Source organism: Platichthys flesus, chromosome 13 (assembly GCF_949316205.1).
Source record: "Platichthys flesus chromosome 13, fPlaFle2.1, whole genome shotgun sequence".
NCBI classification, from domain to species: Eukaryota; Metazoa; Chordata; class Actinopteri; order Pleuronectiformes; family Pleuronectidae; genus Platichthys; species Platichthys flesus.
Window position 1 is genome coordinate 8,695,404 of NC_084957.1, and position 18,211 is coordinate 8,713,614.

Genomic DNA, 18,211 nt, shown 5'->3' on the forward strand with positions numbered 1-18,211 from the left:
TCAACATGTGTTAAACTACACTGACATACACATTTTTCAGATTTTTTTAACATCATGGTTTAAACAGTTGTTGTTACCTCAGCAATGCAACTTATGGGGAGATGTGGTATGGGTCAGTTTAATAATGGTTTGTACAATGAAAATGTACTGGATATATGTTTGAAACGTGTAAATCTATCTTTTGGAAGTCAAAATCTAAGTTTGTCATATAGGCTCCCTGGAGGTTTTACGGCTCACAATTTATCCGAATGTCAGCGGTGCACTTCAGTCTGGCTCGTGGACCGCGGCACGACTTTGCACTTTTGATTATGATAGCAGAAATTGTGCTGAATGCACTTACCGCTTCTGCACCGGACCACATAACTGTTTCCCCACGCAGTTATCCAATAGAGCAAATAACATTATGAAGCTTAGGGAGCCATCTAATCAATTTCTGAAGAGTTTGATGACAAGGTGGAGCAGAGCATGGAGTCGGGATCAGATTACTTGTTACCCAGACTAGACTGAACCAAAAAAAAAAAATGAACATCAGCACAGTTGGTCTAGCTTCTGAGTTGTTTGGTAAGGTCAAAGGAATGTCCTGCAAAGAAAAACATACAGTTTACACGTTGATGAACTGTGGGAATACTGTACATGCTCAGACTTAACTTTTTTAAGATAAACATATTTAAAATTTTATTAGTTAACACATTTGAACATTGAGTCAATTGTAAGGCTCCATAAATAAGAGTCCCCAAGTTGACTCATCAACAGTTTTATATAAGGAGAGATCTCAAGTACAGCATGCACAAAGCTAAAGGAGAAGTGTGTGTTTGTCTGTGTGTGTTTGCCGTGTGACACTGAACGTGTTTGCCTTCTCGTTACAGAGAGGATTAACCATCAGGGAGGCTCTCCTCTCCCTGAGAGCGGTAGAACAAGGCAGCGTCCTCAGAGACATGTTTCATTCACCCACGTCTCAGTTCATTTTCACCTCTCGTCTGCCCTGAGGTTTGCTTGTCAGCTGTGGCCCTGGATGGGCCCCCCCACTGTTCACCTTTTATTGTCGAGCACATGAATCAATAGTCGACACTGGAGAACAGAAAAGGAATGCTATGGAGACGGAGGCATAACAGCGCATTGATTGAACACGGGATACAAGCCCCGCGCGAAGCCATTAACAAGTGTAATATTCAAAGCTGGAGTGCAGAACCTGAGGTCAGCTGTTTTCATTCGTTTGTGGAGGAATAATGGGCAGGAGGGCACGTCAAGGGGAAGTGCATGTGTGGTATTAGAACTCTGGGATATCAGCCCCCTCTGCTGGACAGTTCCCACCTCCTCTAAAGTCTGAGAGGAAACCGATTAATAGTGTAATCTCTGAGATCATACTGCTGTGCTTGTTAAAGATCCTACTCTTTATAAGAGTAGAATACAATTTGTATTATCATCATACTAACACTGCAATAGTAATGTTTTTTATATACAATATCATTATTTATTTGTAATATTATTATTAATGTAATATGTAATGAACTATTTCATATTTTGTTGTAATGTCTGTACTATTATATATTGATACTGTCATTGAATAGCAAACTGTGTCTCAAATTTCCTTAAGGATAAAAATTGCCTTATCTAATTTTATCTAAATTACAATCAGAGAACTCGTGAATCAGGGATGACTGTGTCCCCTTCAAAAACAAACAACCTCAAGGAATCTGACTTTCGAAATAAAAATTGGGGAATAACCTCATGTTCTGTTCCCTGGTTTCCTACAGTTGGTAAATATTACAATGATGCAGAGATGTGACGCACTTACATGTTCAGAATCTCTAAGCATCATCTCACAAGTCTATTTTCTCCCCTGTAATTTCCAGTGAAAAGCCGAACACAATACAGACTTCACTCCACTGGTTGGCTCCCATTGAAGGGATGATTGCACGCTCCACTCACCGGCTGCAGCTGCATGCATCATCTCCACGGAGACTCTCACCAAATCTTCTCCATGTCGCTTTTGCATCTGTCAATATCACAACATCGTCTGGCACGGAAATTGAAACCAATTTTCGAAAAAGAAGCTGCTTGTTTGAATCTGAGCCAAGCAATTCAAACAGTTATCTGTAAATTAGCCAAAACCTGGATCTAAAGCAGAAGCTGCTCACTTCCAGGATTTCCAAAAAACAGTATTTGAGGACTCTTGCCGAGATGATAATGCTGCAAAAATACACATGAGCAATGTCAGTGTGCGTGTACCTCACAGGAACAGTATTCAGTCTTCTTGTCTAGTGGCCACAATGAGTGACAATGAGCCGACACACACCCATGCAACTTCAAACCCTTCCCTTTGTTTTACATCGGTTTCACATGTGTTGAGCATTAACGTCAGCGCTCATTCGTCCACCCACATGTCAAAAAAAGATGAAAACATCTTTTAAGTCGCTGCAGCAGCTACACACACACACACACACACACAGGTCTATTACCATTCACTCTATCTGCATGGGATCTCCACAGATGGCTCGCACAGATATCACGCGCTGCCCCTTCCCAGAGCTCTTATTACAGTAGTTCATATATTACCCTGACAGAATATTTACGTTTGAACAAGTATCCTTTGATAGGTAATAAATTACAGTCAATGTCTGACATTAAATCAGGGACCGGCCCTACATCTGAAGCACAGTGTTATCAGGGCTTTTTGAAATGAACTAGAAGGGAACTTGGAAAGTGCATAACTCTGTCAAGGCTAAAGCCCCCATCTCACCATGAAGAAGAAAATTTAAAATATATATATATATATATATATTGGATAGATTCACAAATTTATCTGGATCCAAACCAAAATTCAATGGGTTCTTTGTTGAGTAATGTCCGACCCCTTCACAAAGTTTTAATAAAAATCGGTTTTGTAGTTTCTTCATAATCCTGCTCACTAACAATCAAAGAAACTCTGATGAAAACATAATCTCCTCGGTGAAAGTTATTCAAGCTGCAAAAGTCTCAGTAAGTAATGAGTGATTAATTAGACAATTTGAATTGAAAAAACACTTCTGAATAAGAGGAGTGCAAAGGTGGACCTTATAGGCATTATAATCTTTAGGTGGAAATCTGAAAAATCTCAAAGTCCAAGTAAAAATAAAAGTAAAATGTAGTTTAGAAGAAAATATGAGCTGCAACAGTTTCTAAGGCAGGTGTAGACTTGTTCATGATTTCACTGGGAGGTTACCATGCAGGCCACATGTGGCAGAAAGATGCATGTGGAGAGTTTTTTGATCAGCCGAGCAGCAGGAAGCTTCACAGCAGGAAGGTTCCCGGCTGAAATGTGTGTGTTTACTCCGGCTTCCTCCCACAGTCCACAGTACACATGCAGATTGGGGCTGGGTTGATTGGAGACTCTAAATCGATCATAGGCGAGAATAGTTGTGTGTGATAGGTTGTTTATCTCTGTGTGTCAAGCCCTTTGATGGTCTGGCAACCTGTCAAGGGTGTTCCCTCTTCCTAATGTCGGCGGGGACTGGCTCCAGCTCCTCTCGTGACCCTCGAAGGAGAAGCGGTATAGATGATGGATGGATGATAAGCCGAGATAATTATCTGCTGGTTCTAGATTCATATTTTGCATAAAGGCATGAAGGAATAGTTCGATATCTCTAAAACTCAAACTGTGAAGTAGGAAAACATTTCAAACAAAAGACAATCATGAATAAGTGTGGTTTTCCTATATTTGCATTCCACATTGGACAAGAAATCTAGATGTTTCTCAAATGTAATAATCTAAGTCACTGCAGCCGTACTTACCTTGTTACTCTCCTTCCACTGCTGCTGCCGGTCTCACTGCACAGTTTCCTTGTGATTTATCTCTCACTGAGGGTCTTGATATCTCTCTGTACAGATTTTGATGGCAGTGATAAAACCAGGCAGTAAAGTAATGTCAGCTCTCCATAACCACAGCTGGTGTTACTCGCAGGAGGGCTGCTTCCATGTTGTTCCGACATTCGGAGAAACTCTTTGCGGTCTCCCTTGAGACCGACAGAACCGACAGGAGAAACACGTACAGTTACATGGAACTCTGTCGGCCACTTTCAATGTCGTAAAGTCTCATGTGTCTCGGATGTTCACATTATCGTTAAATCGGACGTGATTGATGGGTTTTGTCAGGAAAGTGGGCAGGAGCACTTATGATGAATATGTGGCTGCTGGACTGAATGTGGGAGCAGTTACTTATCTTATTTCAGCCACAAATCAACGCTGAATTACAGTTATCTTTCCTTACTACCCTCTCTTCCGTCAGCGGAACTCTGTTGCTGCTTTTGGGATAAAGGTCGTCATCCAATGACGGGTGCGATAGCCTCAACTTTCTTTTGTATCCCACAAATATATCTTTCAACATCAGGAAAAATATTTGGGTGCAAAGTTATTAAAACAAAAAATTTGATTACACGTCCACCTTCTAACAGCCCCCTTTGAAACCACATTCATATCCACTAGATCAAGATTTTTATTTGAATCTGATCCATACTGCAAACACTCCTATAAATAAGCATCTTTTCAGGAATTATTCTCTGAGAAATCAATAAACATATCGCCCTATCTCACAATATTAAAGGCAGTTAAAAAATGCTGGATCAACCGAAATTTAATAGGTTCCTTCTCGGGTCATACCGTACCCCTCCGCAAAATGTCAAGGAAATCAGTTGAGTCGTTTATGTGTAATCCTGTTCACAATCACACACAAAAGCAGACGATAACACAACCTCCCTGGCAGAGGTCAACGTCTCTCGTTTCAAAGTCATCACATCTGGCAACAGTGTGGTGAGAGTTGGTAGAGCAGGGAGGAAACACATAATGTTATTGGTAAAGTGTGGTTCGGCTTAGAACCGAAACATTGGCCTTCAGGTGAAATAAACAACCTCACAGTTGACGCTAAATAAGATCAACCCACAGAGGAACAGCCCTCAGATTGTGCACCTCTTTGAATTTGAAGTAGGTGTTGCTGGGAAAGGCAAGAGAGAGAGAGAGAGAGAAAGAAGAGAGAGAGAGAGAGAGAGAGAGAGAGAGAGAGATTTGTAAAAGGAGTGCGGGGGGGACTCTGGCTGACCTGCCCGGGGATCAGATGTCTGGAGGCTTTTGAACTGACCACTGTGCGCTCTCCATGATCCGCTGCTCTCCTGAGCTTCTAAAGCCCGGAGCTTTTCTCTCAGGTCCGAGGATCGATCCTCGCCAGGCCGTCAGTAGAGCTGGAGACATTTCACTTCATTCTGTTGGACTCATTCTCCACTTCAGACTCCTCCCACTTTCTGTGTTTCAATTAATATGCTGCATATTCTGAGACAACACAGTGTACATTTTATTTGTGTCACCCTGAGGCATAACCATGAGACCAGCGTTTTACCTGTGGCATAGTGTCTGTTTCCAATATGATTCATAAAGATGTTAAAAGACGAGGGGGAGGCGCTGCAACAGAATCCAAACCGATTTTTTTTTTTTAGATGAATAGTTCTTTCTTCTGTCGTTTAATTTTCTTTCTCTCCAAACATCATGGAGCAGACAGGAGAAAAAACATGATCGTTATGTAATAGATACAAAACCTACTTTGTAGATCCTCTTTGTCTCTGTAGTTTTAACTGAGAACTGTTTCTCTTCTCACCGACTGAAGTCACTGGGCAGGAATTCTTGAATTGGGAAACACTATTCAATTTTAATTCTTAAAACTTGGGGATAAATTTAGGGCGAGATTTCATGTCACTTGCCTTATTAAATAGTTGTGTTGGGAAATCTGTTTAAATAATAAGAGATAACCTATTTTAACTGGTAATTATCTCAATGAACACTGGATGGCATTGTTGCTGTTCAAGAACCCTGCAATTTTTGCAGCAGCACATATCCCCCCTCTCTAGATCCATTGAGCAAGGGGGGGGGGGAGCGGACGGAGAGTTTGCTGCATGTTCCGTAGAACACGTATTGTTCTTTGATTTACATATAGGGATTTAAATATTTGATATACTTCATTTTCACAAAATGTCATCCAAATCAGAGTGAGACTGACGCAAAGCACATAAAGTCAAGAAGTCCTCAGATGCTTCACCTCCCTCCACACTCCATTCCTCCACTGGGTCGCAGTGATCAGCTCCACACTGACTGATGGTGCTGCATTAGCTGTCAGCTCCTCCTCTTGAGGTGAATACATTGACTTAGCATTGTTCCTTTTTTTTTTTTTTTGCAACTATATGGTTTGCCAGGTTCCTGTTTTCCTCTTGTTGTCAAAGGAAAGTGCGTGTGAAGGGATGGATGATACGGATACAAATGTTATCAAGCAAATATTAGTCAATATCGATAATTATCACAATGAATGTCACATTATTATTTAATTTAAATATTAAGACTGAATTGTCCTCCTGAGTGAAGCTTGTGGTGTCTCTTTTATTAGCAAACACATTTAACATAGAATAATTATTTCTTATATCTCCTCACCTTACCACCACATCACACTATGTGTAGGCAATGTACAGCATAAATATTATTTGTCAATATCGGTGAAAATTCTACTGGGATCATTTTTTCATATTGTTTTACTGCCTAGACCGAAGTACGTGCATGTTTTTAATTATTGGTCTTAAAAGACGACTGCTCGACGGAGGTGGGTCCTCTCACCATCTGCTGAGAGAGGGAGCACTTCTGTTTACACACTGCTCCCTTCAGGAACATACAGGAGCTGTCCGGCAGATCCTCCCGCAACAGCAGACAAACCAGATTTTCCTGTCTGGCTGCGGCGCGCCCAGCTCACCTGTGTTTTGCACCGGACAGCAGACGCCGCGGGTCACGACGAACATCACTGTCACTGCTGATGCAAGGCTGGTTTTCTAAGCTGCAGGGCTATAGTGATATCAACGTATGACTGCAGCTGGTGGAATAAATGACTGATTTATTAAATCTTATTCATTAACCCAGCAGAGGGAAAATGAGTGGGAGGATTCTACTCAGCTGAGGAGATGATTATCTGGAAGTGTGAGTAAAGCATATTCCCAGTGTTTTAGTGGGAAATACAGGAAACTTCCTCAGGCTGGTGAAATATATGGATGCCGGACATTTACTGCTCCGGCTTCCATTGCAAAATCATGAGTGAAATATATTTCCTAACATTAGAATTCAAACTGTCCATCTTGTTTTATAACTGACTCCAGTGGTTTTCTGCAGATTTCTCTTCATGACAGGATAATGTTTGATCAAGGCTTGTTATTCAGAGTTTATTTGAATTTCCACCTCTGTAAAACTGAATAAATAATTCATTTTGTCCACTGAAAATCATCCGACTTGGAAATGCAAATGAGACTAATGACTAATTGTAAAACAAGTCCTCGCCCCGTCAGAATGTGGACCACAAAGAAATCAACATGCGAAACAGAAGCAGAATGTTTACCTCCGCCAAGGTTTTTGTGTTTGTTGGTTTGTTTGTTTGATTTTAAGCAATAGGATTGAATGGATTACCACGAAACCTGGTGGAAGGATGTGGTGTGTATCAGGAAATAACCCATTGACTTCTGTTGAATAATATCAGGGCAGATCCATGATTTTCACTTTCTATAACATGACGAGTAAAGGGCGTTTTTCAACCATTTGGCTTTGGAACAATTGATGGACTCTAATTAGAAATCAATTTTAAGGTGTGAAATTTGGTGCAGCTTGATTGAATTTAAAGGGATTTTGGGGCCTTGGCGGAGGTATGCCGTCTACGGAGAGGCATCAGTGTTCTCACCTGCATCACATGTTATAGTTTGTGCTGGGGAATGAAAAAAATAATAAAGTGCTTATTCCGTATACAAAAATAACATGCTCATTAACCTGCAGCTTCTGTGGCACAAACAAGATGAGAGGCTCTATTCAGGGAAAATAAAAAGGTAAAGAATATCCGTCTTGCTGATGTGGCAGTGCCGGCGTCAGTGATCTCCCCTTGTTTGTGACCTCTGTCAGTTGACAGTGAAGGTCTCCAATAAGCAGCAGTGTTGGTGAGCAGCACTCACTGAACTGTCTCTTCCAATAGCGGTCGCTTCACATCCTGTTGAAAGAAACAAGCGCCTCAAATACCAATTCAGGCCCTTCCACCTAATTGTTTTCCACGCTCCGCTGAATCTGTCTTCGCCGCTGCTCTGTTCTGAAACCGCAGCACCATAACCTTCACTTTAATGGTATTTGAATCCAGCGTTGCTTATTCCCAGCAGGTAAGTGAGACTTTTAAATTGAAAAGAACATATAAATATATATTTTTCGGGACGGCCGTGGAGGTAAAACGGTGTCACAGGTAGCATCTCCAGGGAGGGCAGCAGCAGCACAACAGCTGTCGGAGCGGGTTCTTCTTCTTGTACCTCGCAGCCAGCTTGAACTTCTCATTAGTAACAACCACGTAGTCCTGCGTCCTCTCCACGTTGGTCTGGATGTGTTCGATGTGGGCCCCTTGCTCCTCCACCAGCATGAAAATGTCCAAGAACAGGTCCCTCAGCTCCTTCATGTTGTTCTCCAGACTCAACAGCTCCTGTCAGCGGAGAGGGATTATGGGGATTAATACTGTAGATATCTGGGACATTAGTCAGAATCTGAAGCTGGTGGCCGAGAAAACTGCAGGACTTAAAGTACAGTAGGGAACAGACTCTGAAACAGTTATGGTAGCAAACGTGCTTTCACCATCTAAGCTATCAGTTTGAATTTTTAAGGGTTTATAATTCAGCAACCTTGAAGCATCAATATCTGTATTTGACTTCCATACAGTTTTGTTTTATTGCCTAATGAGTCATAATGATGTTTGTAGATAAATCAGAGATTCACTCTGAAGAAAGCAGACTTAACAAATCATATATGATGCTGAAAAAAGCCTTTGAGAGTAAATATCCTAGACTGTATATAAAGATGGACGGCCATTTTTCTCCAACTATCCAGGAGGGAAGCCAAAAAATATCCTGGGCACAAAAGCTGCTGTCCCCCCTCACCTTGTGTCGCTGCTCGATCTCAGAGAGCTGCGTCCGAGTGATCCTGACGTCGTTCAGCAGGTTCTCGTTGAAGACCTCCCACTGCCCCGTGGCCACCATCTCATCCAGCTCCTCCTCCGCCACATCCCTCCCTGAAACCTCCAGCTGCCGGAGGATAAAGTCCTTGCAGGGCTCCTGCTTTGTCAGCAGACCTTCGTTATACTTCAGCATTACCTGCACATAATCGTAGCAATTATAGCAAAAAAAGAGAGAGAGTATATTAAAGAAAGAGTGGGGGTGTAGGGGAGGTGAGAAGATATTGAGTCCTCTCCTATTAACATTATTTATACAAATTTCCTTGACCCTCTTAACTCCACCAGCGAAAACATAGACTGCAGAACACATTTACTGCATATTTAAAGATAGGAAAACACTGGTGATGGGGAATTTATCCAACAATTAAGTGCTTCTATTTCACTTCTCGCAATGCCATCATATCACTTTATTTTATAATTTGAATAATTCCAAATGAAAAGAACGATTCTCTTATGCTAATGCCTAGACAGCTACCACTTAAGCTCCATTTAAAAGCAGTGCTTCAAGTACACAGGATACATTGACAACCTGCTGGAATTTGCGGTACAGTGCTGAGTGCTGGCAGCGTTGTATTCTCGTGGTAGCAGCAGTAGGTCCGTGCCGCTCTTCACTTCTTTGGACTTCCTCTGAAAGGGCCTTTAAACGCCGGTGGATCCTCTCAGCCTGGAGCTTGACGTCTCGCGTGATGCCGCTCTCTTTCTTCATCACACTGAAACGACGCATGGCCGCCACCAGGCTCTTCTGCTGCTGGGTGAACTTGAGGATCTGTGTGTCGTCGAGAGGAGACAAAACATTAGAGACTTTGTTTTAATCTTCAAAAACTGTGTAACTTTAAAATCCGTAAGTCATATCACAGCTAGTATGACACAAGTAGCACACACTCATAAATATCAGTCCGTAAACATGTTGGATTTTTTCATCAACATGCATGAATACATTTTTTGAGAAATTAAAATATTGGCAAACAATGTCCCTGGATCCAACCCCAGATCTGGATGTGCAACTAAATTTAAAGGTTTATTACTTTTTGACCTCTTGTAAATTCCATGGAAACCCATTCCTTGTAATCTTGGTTACAAACCATCTAACAAACAACAGGTGAAAACATCAGCGGCGGTATGTAATGCTTTTGAGCTGGTTCAGGCGGCCACCTCGAGCTGATCTACTCATGTGACCTGCTTCACTCTCCATTATCCTCGATCATACACGCCCTCCTAATTGTACTATCCAGTTACGCTGTAAAGACTGCCCATCTCTCCCTTGGCTTGTGAATGCCTCTGCTGCCGTGTGTCAGTGTGGCTGCCTGTCGATTCAGTCCCCTCCACCTCACCAGCATTTACCTGCCGGCTCTAACAGGAGGGTTCAAGATATTTGCTGAAGTCAAACCTAAGTCGGCAAACTCTGTATTTACCCTGTTAATCGTTCAGCGATTTACCAAAAACAAAACAAAGTTTATCTTTACCTCTGTCTCCAGCGTTGTGATCTCGTCTCGGATTTGCTGACACTCCGACAAGAAATTCTCGAGGATTGGCTCCCCCTCGAACAGCACAGCCTGTGGCATCGGGACCTCGACCACCATCGAGTCGTCATTATCACCCTCCACTGGGGGAGAGCTGGCGTTCTCACCCGCTGCCCCAGAAAACTCCTGAGCCCTCTGCTGCAGCTCTTCCAGGCGGTCTCTCATTGTGGACTCACCAGGACAATGAGCTGTTTACAGTATGTGCAGAAGACATAGTGATGAAGCATTGTGTTCAGAGGGTACTGACATTGATTGACATACAATTGAAAGGGAAGTATCAGCTGATAACTTCAAAATTGCAAACAAATGAAAGTTCATATCTCACTTATTACTTTGGAGCATACAGTGATGTAATTGTAAGGTAATATAGATGATTGGGAAAGTTGGCGATTCAATTACAGTCACCGATTCCATTAAGGCTCTTAACCTCCAGGAAATGGATGGGAGTCAGATTTTGTCTCTGCCTGGAAAAGGGGTCAGACATGGGGGTAGGCTGTGTTCTTTAAGCTGGCCATGCTCTCAACACTGGAAAGCCTTCATTCAGGCTTGAGTTGTATTTTTCAGTGACCTTTGCACCACGGATGTAAGAAAGGACGAGCAAGACTGACCTAATGTTTGCTGTTGATCAGTTGCTCGGTAAACATCGCTGAATGTTCGGACTGTGAGCTGCAGTTAAACTGTTATGTCCAGTTTTTCTACTGAATTGCAAACAGCATAATGTGGAGGTGTTGGTTTGCTGCTGTTGAAATGTGACAATGCAGTCGGGCTGAATTGAAGAACATCAAAGAACAGTTATGCTTGTTGGGTTATTCCAATTACACTTTTAAATTTATTACAATTTTCAAATGTCTTGTTCCTGTCGGCTGGGGCAAATTAGCACTTTGAACCTGCACTGTTAGAAAATGTGTTTTTGTTTCCACTTATCATTTGAGGGTTGAGAGGGTTGCTGGGGCAAATCCCTACTGACAGTGGGCGAGAGGCAGGTAACACCCTAGACCAATCACCAGCAAATCACAGGGCCAACGTACAGAGGCAAACATTCATTAACACTTCCACCTACAGAGTTTCTAATTGACCGATCCCCAATGTTAGCCGGAGTACCTAGGAAAAACCCATCCTGACCGGGATTCGAACCACAAACAGAAAAGGTCTCTGATTCGTCTCTGGTTCGACTCCACGGAGAAACAACAAAAAGACGAACCTGGATTGATCTGTCCAAAAATCCAAGATGATTCTCCCTACCCTGTCTAGTGCCCCTGAGCAAGGCACCTTACTCCTCCAAAGTCTGCTCCCTGTGCGCCATACATGTCTGCTCACTGCTCTGTGTGTCCTTCACTAGATGGGTTAAAAGCAGAGGTTAAATTTCCCTACAATTGCATGAGTGTGCTTGTGCATGTCTGTGCATGTGTTTGGGAAAAATAAATGTATCTTAATCTTAAATCTTAGCTCCCTTACACTACAGTAAGAACATAAATACAGAAAATGTGCAATTGGAAATGGTATCAAAATGATACACATACTCTGCATGTAAAGAGCATATTAATCATGAAAACATAATAAAACAGCCATGTACATATATTGTGTATATATATTTGCGTTAGTGTCTGGGATATTTTGCCTTCATTTTTGGATAATGGGAAAAAGTGGAGACATGTCGTCTATCTTTATATACAGTCTATGGTATTAATATTTTACGATTAACAATATACTGTATGTTTTATAACAACAAAGTAGTTAGAACACATGTACTTGGAGTTTACTGGTGTAAGTATTTGCGTAAACATCACTGTAAATTCAAGTGTCCTTACAATTAAGGTGGCAGATCATGCTCTCTGCTGAACCCGCAAATCTATTTTTAACTTGACATGAGAAAAACAACATGAGGGCGTCTATCTGCACAATCAGTCAAATTGACTCAAGTTAAAATTCCCATGGGAACTGAGTGGGACGTTTGTGTTCAGCAACACACTAAACAAAAACAGAAGAAGAAGAATAAACACCAGGCCGCCTCTACTCAAAACAAAACAATGACAAGTAGAAGAAGAAACCTTGATGAACAAGAACGCAGAGTCATATCTGAACATTTTTAAGTTACTAAAGCTTGAGCATGTTCTCACCTCCAGCATGCTGATATCTGCCAAAGTCAAAGTAACAGAGGTGCTGATGATAACAGACACGAGAATCAAACTCAGATTTCCTAAATGCCTTTTACAAAGAGGTGCATTCAACCACAGATTCCCATGCATTCAAGTGGGCATACCAACATTTTTGAAAGTGCCTTAGCAACACAGGGATTTGGGTTTTGGCTCCAGACCTAATCTTTTGGAAGCAAATGACTGTGTGTGTGTGTTTGTGAGAGGGGGGGTAGGATTTCAAACAGGAAATACAGTTTTTTCTCCGCGTACTATTACAAACTTCTCAGAACTCAAATAAATCTGAAGTACCTTTTGTTTTCTGGCCTGATCCCCCCCCCCCCCCCGTCTCTCACTCTCCCACTCTATACCTGCCCGGCCCAGAAGAGCCGATTAAAAGGAAATTGCTCACAGGATTTGGGAGCACATTCTGTGTTGGGCCTAAGAACCTGCATGGGAGAAAGTGGAGCGTGGTCCTACCATCCATCTGCTCCCTGGTCTGTGTGTTGACATTCTCTCATGTTCATGCAAGTGGAACAGAGGAGTGCCTGAATGTTGCGTTTTATCACAGGTCAAACATTTGCACTCTACATGCTGGTCCTTCAAGAATAAGTTCTGCTTAAAATATTCAAAAAGTTGTGAATGTTTAACTTCTATCCACTTCTTTAAGTTCAAGGTGGACTTCCTGTTAATAGCAACATATACATCGACAGATTATTTCCCCATTCTGTTGCACGTATTGCATCTATACTTTCTACCCATTGCAATTACAAAACAGGCTTTTTACTTTTCTTGTTATGCATTTGAGAGGAATATCCATTTTTTATATTTTCCCCCCCTTTCCCAATGTCAAGACAATGGAAATTGTTCATGCTCACAAAACATTTCTTGTTTTAACCTTTTTTAAGTGCATAGTTTTTTTTATTTGAAGTATGAATGGTGTAAGTTAAATAGTCTAATGTGGCATGAGTCTCAGTTAGAGATACAGCCGGTAAAAATGGGCTACAGAGGGCTTACGTTTATACTTTCAGTAAATGACCTTAACTTTAGTAAAGAGGTTGCATCAGTACTTTTAGTTGAGTTACTTTTAACACAATAAAAGTACTTCTACTTGTGTAAAGAATGTGTGTAGTTTTGCCCCCTCTGGCCTTCAGCAAACAATCAGTTTAAAAAGAGGATTTTACCTTAATGCTGTTGGTACTCCATCATACGTCTGTCTGATGAGTATTCCCTCTCATGTAATCCAAAGCGACCTCACACATTCTTTAATGCCATCACGCCTTCCTCAGATGTTTCCCCCACATTCACCTGGTGCTGCTCCGCTGAGCGTTAAAGGTCTGAGTTCTCTGTAACAGTTGTACCACCAGCTGTGTATCAGTACAGTTAAGACTCTCACAGGCTGGGAAAGTTGTGAGGAAGTCTGGCCGAGTCCGTTGAAAGCACCTCCCCCTCCTTTTGAGAAAAGTCTCGGTATCGGCCAATGGGAAAGCAGCATACTGAGGCTCCATTTGGTTATCTAAAGAAAATGAGAGGTGACGTGATTTGGTGAATGAAGAGGGAGAAACAGAGGGAATTCATAAACCCTACCCTCAGGCCGGAGGGGAAAAATAGAGCACAGCAAACAGAATTGTTTTGTGTAAATGCTGAGGCCAAACAACAAGGATTGTGGTTAAGGTGTCAGCTGTAGGGCATTTAGGTTTCTGATCTGCAAAGCGCATTTCTATGTGTGGCTTTCATGAGTACTAAGCCCTCTTGGTCGAGGGGTATTGTACTTCTTAGGCTCCAGTAACTCCACTTACTGTACTTTTGACAGATTTCTACTGACAAACTCCCATAAAACCCAGGCGCCTTTTCAAGAAGGGAAGGGACGCAGTCACTCTCCACTGTGCAGCATAACACGCTGTGCAATGCTGTTTGAAGTGTGGCATCAGAGAGGGGGGGGCAAGTTTTAAAAATGAAAAGATTTTGGTGCACAGGGACAATTGACCCTCAGTCCTTGTGGTGTGTGTTTCGGAGGCTGGTCATTGAATTTCTGTCACTCTTCATTAATTGGGGAGAAAACATTCAGAAATTGTAGTGCAGCAGCAGTTTTCACTCTCCCCGTCTATTAGTTAGCAGGATTGCGCAAACACTACTTGACAGATTATGACAATACTTTGTGGAAAGATGGTTCGGATCACGAAAGAATCCATTAAGATTTGAGCCAAGATCCAGGATATCCTCAATCTATGGCAGTGGTGAGGTGCACGTGAACAGACATCCCTCTCATATGCAAAACAAGACAGCTACATAGACCAAGAGTGAAAGAAAAGTTCCTGTTTGAGAGGGAATGGCATTTTAAACTGTGATTTGACTATCTGCGTGGATGGCAACAACTTTATGGATGATAATGCAAGTGAGCACACGGCAAATGGCATTACCAATAAACAGCTGCTTACAGCTACACAATGCAGGGAAAGAGCATAACACAAAATTCAAGATCTCTTATGTTATTATGAGAAGTGCAAACACTTTTTCTGTAAATTATGAAACTGCAGCGGGACACATTAGAAAATGGTTGGCGGCCACAGGGCCCTAGTAATCGTGACTTATTATTGGTGTGGTGACCTATGATGCACTGGAGGGTGTATTTAATGACACACTTTATTTTAAATTCATCAGGCAGCAGTTTAAAATACATTCTTAAGCGTGATGATCCTTTTTTTAAAGCAAAACAGGCCCATTTAATCATTGAGCTAAAGTTTGAAAAATCACCAAACTGGAATGATGAGGTTTCACTTTGACAAATTACTTTTCATTTGGCGGTAGAGTGTTATTTCCGTTAAAAAAAATAAAAATAAATGTAAAGCACATTAACCGTATGATGACAATGCAAAAAGCTGTTAGTCAAGTTTATCTGTGTTGTACCAGATGCTGCTCCACGCCTGTAATAGTACTGCTGTGTTGTGTTAACTGTGCGTCATCTATCCCTAATGGCTCGATATTATGACAACACAGCAAAACCGCTGTCCGCGGGGGCTAGAATTCACCCTCATCAGCATCACGGGAACAAGCTAACTGTCATGTACACAAACCGGTTTCCTACAGCTGAACACTCAACTATTATTTTCCTTGATTCACATAGGCCCTGATGATGGAGAATTGGATGAATGAGATTCACTCTCTGTCCCTGTCAGATTTGTGAAGCCGCTATCTCTCAGCTTCACAAATCCTGGGTTTTCTTGTGTCAATATTTTTTAATTGTTTCTACTCCGTATGTAGAATTTAAATGGGCTCCGATAGAACAACACTGGAAAAGCAATATCAACTTCTTTGCCAAAGTGTCTGCTCCCCAAGGTTAACAGCATCTCACGCAGGCCTCCTTCCTGCCTGTAAACCTGTTGCCTCCATCAAGCACTTCCAATGAACAGCTTCGGGCGTGTTAGGATTGTGTCAACCGGCTTCACTGAAGGAGGTGGAATTCGTAACAGAGAGTGTTGCCTGAGAGGCTCGACTCTGGGAAAAGAAAACTAACAATATGTGAGTTTGTTTGCAGTGAAATGTCAGAAAGTCCAACACTAGCTGGTAGAACTTGAGTTAAGAGTTGAACAGTTAAAGAACCAAATATGTCCTTCCTATGATCCTAAACTTGGGTCTAAGATTGAACATGAATCCAGTTCAATGCTAATATTGTTTGCCGATCTACCATCCAGTGCACATTTAAATAAGCAACTCTCAATATGTCCTATGAATATAAAGATAGTCTGGATGGCTGCAGTATAAGTAATTATCCCTTCCTCCTAAAAATGGGAGAAAGTGGAATTGCATCGTCCGTCTTTGGTTTACAGCAGAAGTAAAATAGTGCAAAAATGCATTTAGTTAAGTCAAGTTACATATGTAGTCCTGTATTGGTTAAATATACATGTTGCATATAGAGAATTAGTATCAAAAGCCACATCTCCATGACTTGTAACAAAGTAATTACATTTTAAACTACTATACAACCGATAGACATTAAAATGTAACCAAAAGTGGTCTTCATAGTGTATGACACATGTTTTATAAAGAACATTATTAGTTTAAGTCCCACCTCTGTGCAGAAGAGTAACGTAGTGACACATACCAAAGAGAAAAAGTGAGGCCACGGGCTGAATAGAAATAAACAGTGACATGAAAGAGAGCAGAGAAGACAAAGAACAGACAGTACTTCAGCTTACACAAGTAGATGTTTAAGCAAATATTTGTGTTGACAAAGTGATTGTATTTAAAAGCATTAAAATACAAAATGTGGTACTATCGAGTAGAGTTTGTCTCACGGTCTTGCCGATGGAGAGCTCTCTGGGTAGCGCTGTAATTGAAGCAATGTCAGAAGCAGCCCTTTGCTATTCTTCACCGAGGGGTCCAGGGAGAGATAGATAGAGAGAGAGAGAGAGAGAGAGAGAGAGAGAGAGAGAGAGAGAGAGAGAGAGTGAAGGGAGGTGAGAGAACAACTCCCAAACAGCCTCTCAGCCACAACCTTGAGAGTGATATTTAAACATTGCCAGAGAAAATATGCAGCGCTTTCTCTCCGAGGGGCTATAAAACAAACCCAGGAAGGATTAGATGAAACCTATGAGGAACTGCCGGACAAATTCAGTGTCTGAAGTTCACTATATTCAAGTTGAGAAATCAAAACAGACAACGGAGGCAAATAAGTACAAGTGTTGCCTCTTGTCAGGGAGAACAAAGATGTGACATCAGGAAATGCCTCTTAACTTCTCTACTGACAGAATAATTAGACTATAGGACAGATTCCATTACAGTTGCCGAGGAGAATCCTTCAACCTAAATAATAATAAAAGGATGTAATAGCAGGACAATATCTGACTTTTAACATGGAGAAAAAGTATGAGCCTGATGAATGGGTCATACACAGGGAGCGAGAAGGAAAGGAGAAAGCGGAGATAAATGAGTAAGGGTAGAGAGACGGTCAGAGGGGTAAGGATAATGAGGTCAAAACCATTGTCATTAAGCCAATCAGAAAGATTGATACTGAGGTCGGTGGCCTTGCCTGCTAAAATGAGGCAATCAGAGATCTGGATATTAAATGTCTCCTTTGGGCACTGTATGAGATCGTGCCCGGGGTCATTTAGGTTTAAATTTACAGTTGAGCTGCAAATACTTCCTCTTGCTAACCGTGCCCGAAAGTCCCAGTGCTACACGAGCCTCAGGCCTGTTCACCTTCTTACCTGCAGTATATCTCCTTCATCTCACAGCTCCAGCCGTGGACACACAATCCATGTAGTGGGAGGAGAGGATTGATTAACCAGGACAAATAATCTTGAGCTAGAAGACAGCCCTGTTCTGTTTACAATTCGATTCAGGAATGTAAGTAATCTAACTCAAACCCTTTAGTGTGTTACCGTCAACATAGTATTGCTCCCAATAGGTGATGGTTAGTACATGTGTATAAATTTGACAGATGCTGGAACAATATTGTGTAATGTTGTGTATAGAGATGGACGTGACATAGAGATGGACGTGACATCTTTAATTCCTCCCACTTAAGTCAGTCT

The 18,211-nt window shown here is 41.7% G+C and overlaps 1 protein-coding gene across 1 annotated transcript; it reads right to left on the reverse strand.

The window, feature by feature from the left end:
* Positions 1-7,159: 7,159 nt before the first annotated feature.
* Positions 7,160-10,729, reverse strand: stx19 (syntaxin 19). Its single transcript, XM_062402841.1, has 4 exons — positions 10,489-10,729; positions 9,555-9,791; positions 8,952-9,164; positions 7,160-8,500 (listed from the first exon to the last, which is right to left on the reverse strand). Exons 1-4 carry the CDS (start codon positions 10,708-10,710, stop codon positions 8,264-8,266), a joined length of 909 nt encoding a protein of 302 aa, XP_062258825.1. The 5' UTR covers positions 10,711-10,729; the 3' UTR covers positions 7,160-8,263.
* Positions 10,730-18,211: the final 7,482 nt, after the last annotated feature.

Bases quoted from the DNA above. Each gene is read 5' to 3' on its own strand.
- stx19 (XM_062402841.1), bottom strand. From the start codon at position 10,710: ATGAGAGACCGCCTGGAAGAGCTGCAGCAGAGGGCTCAGGAGTTTTCT. The intron at 9,165-9,554 runs GTTGTCAATGTA...GATTATGTGCAG, and splicing joins TGTACCGCAAATTCCAGCAG to GTAATGCTGAAGTATAACGA. The intron at 8,501-8,951 runs GTGAGGGGGGAC...CTCCGCTGACAG, and splicing joins AGATCGAGCAGCGACACAAG to GAGCTGTTGAGTCTGGAGAA.